This window comes from Chenopodium quinoa, unplaced genomic scaffold, assembly GCF_001683475.1.
Source record: "Chenopodium quinoa cultivar QQ74 unplaced genomic scaffold, ASM168347v1, whole genome shotgun sequence".
In the NCBI taxonomy this organism is placed as follows: Eukaryota; Viridiplantae; Streptophyta; class Magnoliopsida; order Caryophyllales; family Amaranthaceae; genus Chenopodium; species Chenopodium quinoa.
Genome location: NW_018743212.1, coordinates 1,223,391 through 1,236,834, shown reverse-complemented (window position 1 = coordinate 1,236,834; position 13,444 = coordinate 1,223,391). Strand labels below are relative to the sequence as shown.

The following is a 13,444-nucleotide window of genomic DNA, read 5'->3' as shown; positions in this document are numbered from 1 at the left end:
ATCTATGATTTGAAGGTTCTGAATGCCTGTGATGTGTATATGCTCATTATAGTAATATGCACCAAAGGTTCCAATGAGGTTATTTTGTCTTGGGAAAATGGGAATACTATTATGATCATATCATTTTACAAGTGATACTGCATTCCTTATATCTGTAATTGATGGATCACACTTCAGAGTTCAAAAGTAGAGAGTTCAATTAGGATTCAGTTTGGACAAGCAGTGATGTTTAGTTGAAGAAGTCTGCTTAATATTCAATGTGATCTGAAGTACTTTGTATGCTATAAGTAATACTTGTATGTGAAGTCATAGTTACTTGGCAGATAACAGTTTTTGCAATGGGAAGCGAAACTGAGAAGGAATACGCTGCCTTTGAGGAGAAGGTGAAGCGAACAGTGTATCTTGACAACCTCTCTCCCCAAGTTTCTGAAGAAGTACTCAGAAAGGCATTTAAGCAATTCCACGGTACTCTGACCAACATTCATTTCATCCCAAGCTACACAGAGCCTAGCTACTACAGCGCTAAGTTTGCTCTTTTGGAGTTTGAGAACCAAGATCAAGCGAAGGAAATAATTGATTTGCTGTCTGACTTTCCATTCATGATTCTAGGGATGCCACGGCCAGTAAGGGCCTTTCCTGCAGAACCTCAGATGTTTGATGATCGCCCAAGTAAGGCTGGTAGGAGGTTAGAACTCTATTGGTTAGATCCAAAGGATTCTGATTTTGATGTGGCTCAGCAGCTGAAGAACCTGGCAGAGAAGCATGTTGCTCAACAGTCCTTCCTACTCAAGGTTCGTAGTGATTTAGTAAATAAAATTTGTTAACATGTGCTGTAACTGGGAAAACACACCGGGATTCTTCTGGATTCTATCATTTCCCCCTTTTGCTACTAACTTTCGAAAATCAGGAATTGTTCTTTTATGGATTGCGTGAAATTGTTTTTATTGATCAGACTATTGAAATTCATCTTTGATTATTGTTCATGTATTTACTCAGTATATTCATCATCACATTATCATAATGCGCGTAATACTCATATTTGGGGTGCTGTTTCTTTCTGTGTAGCAGAAGCAGCTAGAGGAGGAGGAGAAACTCTCGAAACAGCAAGCTGAGACTCTGAATACCCATTATCAGAAGTTAGAGATGATAAATTCTGCATTATCGAGTGGCTCCGCAAAGGATCTTGCTAGGCTCTATGGAGTAAATATGACTGATGTTTCTGGAATTTGATAGATTGTTATCAACTCGACGCCTTTCCTAGAATAACTCCAATCACATGTAATTAGTGGAATGCATGCAAATTACTTGATTTACTGCAAGTGATAGCTTTGAGGTTTTTTATGCTTTGTAAAGAGGAAATATTTCAGTCATATAGCTAAGTGAACTCATTTGGTTACTATTTCCAGGTATGCAAAGTGCACTTCTTCAGTCTCATTTGACCGGTTTTTGATATCATTACTATTTCGTCTTATAATGCATTTCTAATTTTATTTCATGAACTCTCTTTCGATTAAGGGCTTGCCAGCAATTCCATCCAGGTGAACTGGCTATTGAGAGATAAGTGGTGAGTTCAGTGCAATCATCGCATGCAAACCTCAAATACATTTCCTCTTAGATCAACAATTATCCAAACATAAATGTTAATTTGATAGCATTAAACATTGATCTGAAAATCCTAGGATATGACTCATATGAGGAGAAAAACAGAGCAGTAAGGTAAGAATAAAGAAAAAGGAGAAAAAAAGAGAGGACATTTTAGCAGTCCAAACTTTCAGAAATTATGACAAAGCAGGAAGCCAGGAAACCGCCTAATTATACATGAAACATTGCCTCACCACATGCTCGTTAGGACAATGAACAAATATACAGTTCAGAAGGCCATTTCTGGAGACGGGAATCTCAACTAGTGATGGAGTCGAGGTGAAATATGAAGGTGGAAGCTAGAAACAACGGAAAAGAGTTATCTGCATGGTAGCCATCAGCACGCTTGTTGGAGTAACCAGGGTAGTCAGTCCTACGAAAGGGCACCTTCTGATGGAACACAAGCCCACTTTTCGCAGCCTTCTTGGCCAAGTCCCACTGGCTATAAGGTTGCCCCTCCTTGTGGCTCACATGCACCTCCCCTGCTGGATTCATTAACAACAATTTCGCGTTCATTAAGAACCCCTTCACCAGCTGCTTGTTCAGCTTGATTTGGCAAATGCTGTCTTCAGGGAACATAAACCCGACATGAGGGAAGTTATAAATAACGCGATCAAACCTCTGAGTAGACAGAAAGTAATGCTGGCTCATTTGAGTGGCATCAACCCCATGTAATACAATACATCCCCTCTCTTCCAATTCCCTTACATTATCAACTCCATTGCTGTACTTCTTTCCTAACATCTCAAGAGAATCAAGAGATGTCGCGACCATATTATATGCCGTCTCAAATGCTCTGGCTAAACACAGTGCAAATGAAAAATCTCCTTCTCCTACCAATAATATCTTCTGCGATGATGCATAATGCATTATCGATTTTTCTCCTTGTTCCCACTCATTTTCGCTATCATCTTCATCAGATTCAGTTTCTACTTCCTCCTCATCTTCTTTCTCCTCTTCTCTTATCTTGGGAATTGACATTGCCCTTTCTTTCAATTTTTAAATGTTTCATGTATTTTCGGGCGAAAATGATCCAAAAAGAAATTAACACAAAGTTATTAAGCAGCAGCACATTCATAATTTATCTTCATCTCAACTCAAACAGTGCAATTCTAAATAACTTGATTAACAACAATTCCCTAAAAAATCAGGACAATATCATAGTATACATGAAATCCAGCTATCACAATTTTATGAAATTAAATTATGCTCAAAAATAGCAGAATCAACTGTTAATTCAATCAACAAATCCCTCAAAATAACAGTAATTCTAAAATTTCAAAACTAATCCACACAATTAGTTAATGAATTAATATAAACTACCACTGTGAATCATTCAGGCAAAAATAAACAAAAAGTTTCAGATTTTAACTAAATTGCGAACAAAAAGCATAAGAAATAATGGTTTGAGTGGCGATTAATAATCCAAGAGTGAGTTACTAGAAAAATGGGAGAAAATCAGAGTTTCATATTATTGCACATATTAGTAAGATTATTAGGATAATTAAGTGAAGAAAAAGACCAAATTTTGATTAATAAAATTAGGGTTCTTACCAAAAATTTAGCCTGTCGAGGTCTTGGAGCTCACAAATCAAAAAGGAAGAGAGAAAAGTTCTACTCTTAGTAGTGAAGTATCACAGTATCTGACTCAACAAATTCAGTCAACATTTACATATAAATTCATGCACAATTATGGCTTATTTGACATGTCTCTCATGGGGCTCGCCCCGGTTCATCAGTTTGATTAACAAGAAATTATAAATCAGCACTTTTGTGGGCCATGCTTTGCTACATAAATTATTATTATAATGATGTGTACGGTGGATGTCTGTAAGAGCGTAACGGCACTTAGTGGACGGTCGTTTACCTGCTTTTATCCAAACTTTTTAAAAAAAATAAAACATAAATACTCCGATGCAACTTCTCTACCTTCTTCTTCACTGACTTTCTTCTCACATTTCTGCAATTCTTCCTCAACTTGAAGCAGAGGAGAGAGAAAGTAAGAGAGTGAATATTTCTTCATACCTGCAACAATGCTTCTTCGATTTTTCTGTAAACTTCTCAAAAACAATGGAAGCTTTCACTCTTCCCTTTTCTAATGGCCTCCAATCAATAAATTACAACCCTAATTTCGCTATTTTTCGCAATAATGTCCGCCATTTCGTTAACAAGTAGAGTAATTAATGAAGATTTGTTTGGGATTTCGTAAAAAAAAAAAAAAAAATAGAATGAGATTTAATTAGTGTCGAGTTACTGAAATTGTGATGTCGATGTGATGCACCACCGGAAATTTCAATGTTGTTGACACTCGTCCACCAATCACAACCAATCGATTTCGATTTCTCGATCAAAAATAATTTGAATTAGGGTGTATTTCAAAAGGAGTAAAGGGAGACAGATTCAACAGTAACGCCAATTTTTGAGTCCATACATCGTTAAATCAACTAACGATACATTTTTCCATCCACCTTTCTTGTCAGTCTTAAATTACAATACTGCCCTTATTATATCATAATATTTACGATTTTTACCCCCTGATTTCACTGAGTTGTTTCTCAGACTTATTAACATGTATTTTCTCGTCTCTCATGTCGTACCAAATGTTAAATTTGACCAATTTTATATTGTGCCTAATGTTTTAGTTGACCTTTGTGTGACCCCGTTTATATCGAACTCTAAGTCTAGTTTTAAGTAACCTTTGGTTTATATGGAGTATTACTAAAATTTGTCATACCAGCATTTAACCTTTTTTTTTTCAAGTGAAAATTAAATTTAGAATGCCAGAATTAGCCTCAAAATTTGTTATTTGGTTAGCCCTATCTTGTTTGTGGTTAGACTTTAGAATCTTTTATCATTATTAATTTATCAGCTTGAGTTTTATAATAATGGTTGGATTGATATTAAACAGAGTAATTAATTTCATACAAGTCCATTTTCTATTCTAGATAATCTTATAAAAACTGTGCATCATTCATTTACTTTTAATTGCAATAATTGTGTAGGTTTTTAGTCAATTTGTTACAACTAAAAGTGACCAAATAAAATGAGAGGTAGAACAAAAGTAGATGGAGCCATGGATAGATATGTGATTTAATAATTAAGACAAGTAGCTTTTAATTTGTTTAACGAAGTATATGGAGTGGTTTACAATCTAATCGTTCCCAAGTACCAACATGGCAACATATAGTGCTTCATATTTCCCTTAGTTGTTAAACGGACAAACGATGCTTAAGAATCAATTAAGCTAAACATAAGCAAACTTAAGCTCAGTTTTCAAGAGGACTTAAAACTAAACCTGCCCATTTAAGTCCACGTAGAACTTGAGTTTGTAATATATGTCTAAAAGGCTACAGAGTACAGTACTTAGTTATATAGGAGTAACAATAAAATTATGTGAACAGTACAAGATTCGATATCAAACCTTAGGTATAAATATACTACAAAGTACCAATTAAACTGTTTGACATCCATATATTATATAAACACGACTACTATAATAATTAAGCATGTCAACTTAAATTAACTTAAATTAGTATAATGGTTTTGTTTATATATTAATACAAGTATTAGTTTGTATTAGATTAGGTCTTAGGCTTAGAAATGCAAGCCTAATTGTAATTTTACGTATCTTTTCTTCTTTTGAAATGCATTGTTATATGGTGTGATTGAAGAAGCTTATATGGTGTGATTGAAGAAGCTTGTACTTCTTTTATTCTTATCGAACAAAATAATGTAAGGGTACGGTGTATGGTGGTGTGATGGAAGTAACTTCTAACATTTACTTTACATAGATTGGATTGTACAACTCTAATTTTGATTCATACAAATATAAAATACGTTGTACTTAAAACAAACATAAATAAATATGTATGAAACTATTGAACACAAAATCTTATGTTTATTAACAAACACTAATGACTAAAAAGTTTCTTTGATAAAAAGTTGAAAGTTATGAAACAAGTTGCTTATCTAATCTAAAATCTAAACTTCAATATATCAAAATTAAATCAAACTTAAATCATTGATGTTTCTGATGAGCTAGTTTCATGATAAATACATCTAAATCAAATAGAGAAAGTATATACTCCGTACTTCGTATTAAAAGAATTAGAAACAGGTTACTATTTTAATAATTTTGCACATGGAAATATGTGGTATATATCGTGGTTAATTAGCATTAGAAAAAGTACTAAGATTAATAGTACCACTAATCCACTATAGATTGACTTCGTCATTATGTGGAGCACGAGCTGCACGAGATTACTTAATCTTGGCTTTCATGAATATTGCCAGTCTATAATAATTTATTGATTACAAAGTATTTTATTTTTTCTTAATCAAGTAAATTGGACCACCCCCCCCCCACCCCAATCTTTTTTTTTTTTTTTTTTTTACTATGTATTAGATAAATTATTTATAGGTAAAAAACTATGCAATAGATAAGATATTTTCTAAAAATGTGCGGTATTTATTCCATGGACGGGTCACATTAAAGGTGTAATGATGTTTACGTACCTTTTAAAATTAAATGAGTGTACTATTGCAATATGAAGGGTAGTTGCTACAAAATTAAATAGGTTTTTTTTTTTTTTTTTGAAGGGAAATTAAATAGGTGGTTTACGATATTAATATGTTGTCCAATTTAATCGTTTTGGTAGATAATTCTTAATTTCTTATGTAGAGATCATTAATATTCGGAATCTTTAATTTATTTCTATCTATTTAGTTGGTCATCGGAAATGTCTAATCTTACAAATATGAGTATTGTGAATTTTGGTAACTTAATTTTAGGATTGTGAATTAACATTTTTTTATATAGTAATTTATCTTAGCTAAAATTTTGGTAACTTAACTTTAGGATTGTGAATTAACATTTTTTTTTTATACAGATTAGAAGAAGCATCCCAACTTTGTCGGAAAAGAGGTGAAGGGTAGGAATATACATACCTTCAATAGTTCAATGTGCCTATAGTATGGTATGAATGTATGATTAAACTCATGGATATGAGACAGTTTTTCTTGTTTTACACCTAAAAACATGTGTGAATTTTCCATCAAAATAATCAAATTACATTATGTATATCAAATAAGATTCCTAAACATATACTGCAACAAGTGAAAATGGACAGCTTCTAATTTTTGGAGCGAAAACAAATGAACCAACTTTTTAATATTATTTTGATATGAAGTAATTTTCTAGTTTTACACGGATTGAAATTTCCACATATATATCTAATTTCTTTCCATTTTTTACCAAACCCCACCAACTCATACACATATGGTGTTCTTTTTTGAGTTCTTTTTCGTTCATTTTTGGAACAATTTAAATAGAAAATTCTAATCTAATCAACTTTACATCCTATTAGTTCTCAAATGTTACACCAACTCACCATCCTACCTAGTTCCTATGCCTTGTTGGAAACCATGCATGATGCATCCTTCTTTGTCCAACCTCTTTTCCACCGTTTCCCACCCATCTCCATCGTTCTCCTTACTAAAAACTTCACCTAATCGTGTTCAAATCCTATTAACATCATTATCATATATATATATATATATCACGTTCCGTTATACTGTACACCAAAACGTAAATCATCTTTCGATCACGTGCTTTAGAATCAATAACTACTAAACTGCGTATTGGTGTATAAGATAACTTAGCTGGTAAAGTTTTATAATAATTTCTTCCAATCTTATTTTAGTTAACCAAACAAAAAAAAAAAAAAAAAAAAAAAAAAAAAAAAAAAACCCAACTATTTTGATAGTTTTATTATTAAAAGATACGGAGTAAGATTACATGCAACATGAACCTCGATCTATAAACATCGTTATCGTTGGAATGAGATTAAGACATTAGATAGTCATATAATGGAGACATGGAGTACTATCATACTAACCCATAAATCGTCTCAATTTATTGCAAAAGTCACAACTAAACTTACTTAAAAATAGATCACAAAATAAGGAATAAAATCAACCATATTGTATACAATCAATTTTATTACCCCTTTAAAAGAGATTCATTTCATTTCCCACCTACAAATACAAAAAAATCTCACACCAAAAAAACACCACATTCTTTTTCTTTTTCTCTCCTCTCATTTTAACAATGGGTTGCATTTCCTTCAAATTTTCCACCAAATTCATTTTCTCTCTCCTCCTCTTCTCCGCCATTCCTATTGGCATTCTCATCACCCTTGAGAGGACCCCACCATCTACACACGTGTACCAATACCATAGCAACAGCTGGCTCAGGGAATGTGCCAAGTGGGATGATCTCAACCGTCGATTCCTCGTCTCCTACTTGGAGGGTGGTGTAGGAGAACTCAAACTCGTTTCTGATGATGATCGTGTTTTGGATGAAATCACAGCTTTTAAAGACGTTGACTTGGTTGGAAATGCTTCCGTCGGTATTTCCATTGACCGGTCGAGGAATCGCCTTCTTGTTGTTACGGCTGACTTGATTGGTAATCGTTACGGTGGTCTCGCTGCTTACGACCTTTCCTCTTGGCGTCGTTTGTTTCTTACTCACCTCACCAAACCCGGTAATGTCTCTCCGTTTCTACTTTTTTTATTTTTTTTATGACGATGTTTCTAGTAAAAGTAGCAATCGGCCAAATCCGGTAAAGTAAAGCATGGAAAAGATTGACTTTTTAGTTAGGATTTGCTAGACTAATTAATCCAGGCTGATAATAAATGTGGAACTCTTATATGAAAGGATCTCAAAATTATTTTTATCGAATAAAAGGTTTTATTTGAATAATAGACGAATAAATTTTACTAAAATTACGCGGAACAATGTTTTTTTCTTTAAATATGGGATAATAATTGGTAAATTAGGAGGATATATTTGTTACGAAAGAAATTTTTGAATGTAAGGTTTTGAATGAAAAAATCAAACAAAGAATTTGAAAATGAGTGGCTCGCAACTTGACAATTGTCATGCTTAAAATGTTAAAATTGCTATAGAAAATACCAGATTTTTGTAGTTTTGTTGATGACTTGTATTATCTTCTTTTCCAATCGAGATTAAACTTTTCCTTATAAAAAATAAAAGTATCTACTACATATTATATTATATCACTAATATATAAAGCCAGTCTTGAAGTCAGGCCACGAGACAGCGACACTTAACATTCCAGTTATTTGCCAAGTGTCGCGCCGCATATGCGAAAATTAAGTATTATTGTGACACATATGATGTTAAGTAAGCAAATTTTGGATAGATTTTTTAAGATAAAATTATCGGATAGAGTTTTATTGTCGATAAATTTCTAATATTTCATATATACAAAACTAATCATAACTTTTAATAAAACTTCATGAGTGCTATAGGGGTTACTTGGCTAGTGTCACCAACTATTACAAGAGTTACTCGGTCAGTTTTATAATGATTACTTTGTGGTGTGGCTAGCCGCATATAAAATGCATTGTTATTTAAAAAAATAACAGAGAATCAGCAAAAATAAGTTTTAATTTATAAAAATAATTTTAGTTTGGTAAAAATACTTTAAGTTCAGTGAAAATAATTTAAGCTCAATATAAGTAATTTCAAGTCAATAATAACATAAATATCTATTGACAAACAAAACTACAAAAAGTACCCTATTATATAAATATAAGTCATTTGATATTATATGTCTAAATATCCTACAATATCATAACAAATTATATGATCGTATTTATTTATTAACATTCAAGTAAAAATAATATCTTAAAATTTTATCAACCATCTGGGTATCGCCTGGGCACAAAACTAGTTATTAATAATTCATGTCAAAATACAAGTATTAATACAATTTTAATAATAATTTGAAAACTAGTCAAAATAGAGAAATGTTTAGAAAAATACAATTGCATTTATAAAATTCTAATTCTAATTACTAATGAATAATGATTAGAGAAATTAATGGGAGAATGAGCTTAATGTAACGTTCTCGATCCCTAAATCATCATTTATATACTTCGTTTTTATTAAATTTGAATGTTTGCTTGATTGATAATCCGTATAATCTTTGGTGATGACACTTACAATCTGATAATTTGTTATCAAATCTCGTTTATAACACCTCGATTCGTGATTATCTGGACGCATAAAATATAAACAATGTACGTATTAGTCATTTACATAGAGGGCATGTAACACAATAAACAAAGAATGGAGATCCGCATTAATCGTGTATTGTTTTGTTTGGCGCACACAAATACACGATACCCAAAAGTCATATTGTCCTTTCAGTCAAACCTTTACCTTTGGTTTCTGTTCTTAGTGCTGAATTATTATTGTAGGCAACAATTGTACCTCTCCATCTTATTTTACTTGTCTCGTTTGCTCAAACAGCACAAGAAAATTAAAATTTGGTTATATTCTTTAATAATTTTTTTAACTATAAGTAGTTCATAAGCAAATAATAACTTTAAGAAATATGTTGAAATGTGTCAATTAATAAGAAATGTCGAAATGGGTGAAGTAATTGAATTCGAGTCTAGTCCAGTTGTTAAACATATATAGGCCTCTAGATGTTCAAGTACTACCAGATATATGTCAGTTCATTTAAGTGTCGACCAATTCACTCCATAAAAACTTGAACGTATTGTCTATTTGTATTATCCACCTTAAATTTGAGGAAAATAATTTAAACAATCAAGTGGAGTAAAACAATGGTGTAGGGCATCAACTAAATTAATATGATAAGTAAATGTTGTGCCTAAAGCCTAACCCACCTATTTGACCTATATTAGTTACGGAGATACGTAGTAGGTAGTGGCGTAGTGCTCCGATCCTTATATTAAAGTCAATTTGATATGGTTAAAGTATTGTATTGATGATATGGAATACAAAGTGAGTACTCCATATAGTCCGTAATAAGTATTAAAACCAAACTCTGGAGAACATATGGAATAGTTTTATCAAAGCCGATATTAATATAGGAAATGTGTCTCCTATCCCTGTTCTTTTGAGCTGTTTTGCTCTGCTCTGCTGAAATCTGTTCTGTTTTGCCCAAAAACTCAAAAAAATAGGAGGGCTTACATGTGACAATATTATACGATGGATAGTTTTGATTGAAAGAGAAATTCCAAGTTTCTCAACATGAGAAACAAACTAAACTATGTTTCTCAAATGACAAAGACGTAAATAAAAGCACTTTTTTTTTTTTTTTTACTGTTCAAGTAGTGGTTTTACCTATAATTTTACAAATTTAACCTCTAGAGATTTCTCATGTTGAGTAACTGGGACGGCCTCGTTTTGAAATTTGAATATAAATATGAAAACATAAATAGATACGGATTAAAAAAAAAATCTATTATTTTCAGGGATGTTGTACCAATAAATATTACTTTGTTTAATTCTTACATCTAATACTAATTGCGTACTTGCATTATTATATTTTGTAAGATTAAGATTTGTGCATCTTCTTGTCCAATATTTTCACTAACACGGTAACACCACCTAATTAAAACTTACAAGGTTATTACTAAATGTTCAGGAGATGAAAAAACATTTGCGGACGATGTAGCCGTTGATGAAGAAGGCAATGCATACGTAACCGATGTAAAAAACAGCAAAATTTGGAAGGTTAATGTAGATGGAAAGTTGTTATCAATCATAAAAAGTCCACTTTTCACTCCAAAAGAATGGTACAAAAATTTGGTAGGACTCAATGGTATTGTGTACCACCCTGATGGTTACTTGCTAGTTATTCATACATTTTCGGGTAATTTGTACAAGATCGATTTGAAGAAGGGAGAGGAAATCACGTTAGTGAAAATCGTTAAGGGATCACTCCAACTCGGTGATGGGTTAGAGTTATTATCTCCAACTAAGCTCGTGGTTGCAGGGAACCCTGCAGGGCGGTTGGTGGAGAGTACCGATGGGTGGGAGACTGCTTCCGTGGTTGGGAAGTTCTCCGGTGCAATGCATAGGTTGGCTACGGCTGCAACGGTGAAGGATGGGAAGGCGTATATAAGTCATTTGATTGGGTTGGGATACCCTAAGAGAAAACATGTCATTGTAGAAGCTGTTTTTAGTTCTTAGAAAGGCAAAGGAGTTCATTTGGGGGTTTAATTATATTGAGTCATTGATACATTATTGTCTTAGTTTAGGTTACTTCACATTTTTTATTTTATTTTTAGTGTGTGTTTTCCTTGAGTTAAGAGGAAAAAAGAGTTGAAAACAATATTTGAAGGGGCTAGTTGATTGTTTCCCTAGCCAAGTTATATTACAATATTGGATTAATATTGATTTGTAATTTGGTTTTATTTGTGAATCCAAATGAAAGAATAACAAGATGGTTAGGTTTGTTCTAGCTTTAGCCTAGGATGAAAACATGACTATGCCTGACTTTTTTTGTTCTAGTTGTTCTTCATAAGGTTTGTTCAACTACTCTAACAAATGACAAGTACTTTTCCTTGTGAGGATCCTATTTTTGAATGTGGCGTAAATCAATCATGTTTTCGAGCTGATACACTAATGTACTAATGTTTTCGAATAATTTTCGTCAAAAAAAAAAAAATTATGTTTTCGAATAAAGAAATAAATCAAATATAATTATTTGAAAACATTTGGAAAGTAACGAGAATTCATTATTTGATGCTCTTATATTTGAGAATCTCTAAGGATTTCGATCAGGATGGTAACTTGATGCTAAAAACCATCCCATTCATTATTATTGGTGATCTATCTAGGTTATTATAATCAAATACCCTAAGAAAATTTGTTATTCGATATTGAAAACATTTGGAAAGTAACGAGATGCATCTCAATGTTATATTACCTCCGTTTCATATTAGTTGCAACTTTGGAATATTTTATATCTCACAAATAATACTCCAAAGTTGCAACTAATATGAAACGGAAGTAGTATGATATTATATATTATAAACAATATATGACCATTAATCTGTCAAATAAAGGCAAGTGGTAACTTTGAATTATTTAAGGGAGGTGTTTACGTAAATGGCTAAATTGACTATATATAGGAAAAGTGTTGGCTCCAAATATCCAAATGTCTTCCCGAAATGTCATGGGGTCAACTAGAAGGATTTCAATTATTTTCTTTTCCGCGTCTGAAAAAGTTCAAAAAGTCTAAAGTTGAAGGCTAATTATTAAGATATATTTAGGAAATTTTTTAGGAATATCATATATTTAGGAGAATATTGTTTTGATAGGATATATTTCATTGTTTCCTATTTTCTAGCTTTCCTAGTTTATCTAGAATTAGGATTCTTGAGAGCCGTGTATTATATATTGTTTGCATGTGTTAATGAAAAGGCAAGCCAAAGTTCACCTCTTTACATGGTATCAGGCCAAAGGTTTTCACAAATAATACTCAATGGCAGGTGATGATACTCCACCACCACCACCCCGACCATCGATCGAAATCAAACCGAATTCCCCTTATTATCTCGGATCCCAAGACCGACCGGGGGACTTCATCACACCGACTCGGTTAAAATTTGACAACTACGATAGCTGGGCAGCAGGCATTTAAACTACTCTCGAAGCCCACCGCAAATTTGATTTCTTGGATGGAACCATTCTTGCTCCATCACCAGCATGCACCAAGTCCGATTGGACAGCCATTAATGCTATGCTAATATCACAGATATCAAATACAATTGATCCTGAAATACGGTCCTCTTTGTCGAAGTTTAGGGAAGCAAAACCGTTGTGGGATCACTTGAAACAGAGATTCGCACAAACTAATGGCCCTCGAATTCAACAATTAAGGTCTTCGATAGTTAAGTGTGAACAAACAAAGGCAATGCCGGTTTCCGTTTACTATGGTCAATTACACTCCCT

At 32.8% G+C, this 13,444-nt stretch overlaps 3 protein-coding genes across 3 annotated transcripts; 2 read left to right on the top strand and 1 right to left on the bottom strand.

Annotated features, from left to right (window-relative positions):
* Positions 1–338: 338 nt before the first annotated feature.
* Positions 339–1,343, top strand: LOC110734590 (paraspeckle component 1-like). The gene is made up of 2 exons (XM_021914754.1): positions 339–791; positions 1,069–1,343. The coding sequence occupies exons 1-2, from the start codon at positions 339–341 to the stop codon at positions 1,228–1,230; spliced, it is 615 nt and encodes a 204-aa protein (XP_021770446.1). The 3' UTR covers positions 1,231–1,343.
* Positions 1,344–1,582: 239 nt separating this feature from the next.
* On the bottom strand, positions 1,583–4,129 carry LOC110734294 (uncharacterized protein At4g26485-like). The gene is made up of 2 exons (XM_021914382.1): positions 3,196–4,129; positions 1,583–2,630 (listed from the first exon to the last, which is right to left on the bottom strand). Exon 2 carries the CDS (start codon positions 2,620–2,622, stop codon positions 1,900–1,902), a length of 723 nt encoding a protein of 240 aa, XP_021770074.1. The 5' UTR covers positions 2,623–2,630; positions 3,196–4,129; the 3' UTR covers positions 1,583–1,899.
* A 3,379-nt stretch (positions 4,130–7,508) lies between these two features.
* Positions 7,509–11,889, top strand: LOC110734293. Its single transcript, XM_021914381.1, has 2 exons — positions 7,509–8,186; positions 11,130–11,889. The coding sequence occupies exons 1-2, from the start codon at positions 7,751–7,753 to the stop codon at positions 11,675–11,677; spliced, it is 984 nt and encodes a 327-aa protein (XP_021770073.1). The 5' UTR covers positions 7,509–7,750; the 3' UTR covers positions 11,678–11,889.
* Positions 11,890–13,444: the final 1,555 nt, after the last annotated feature.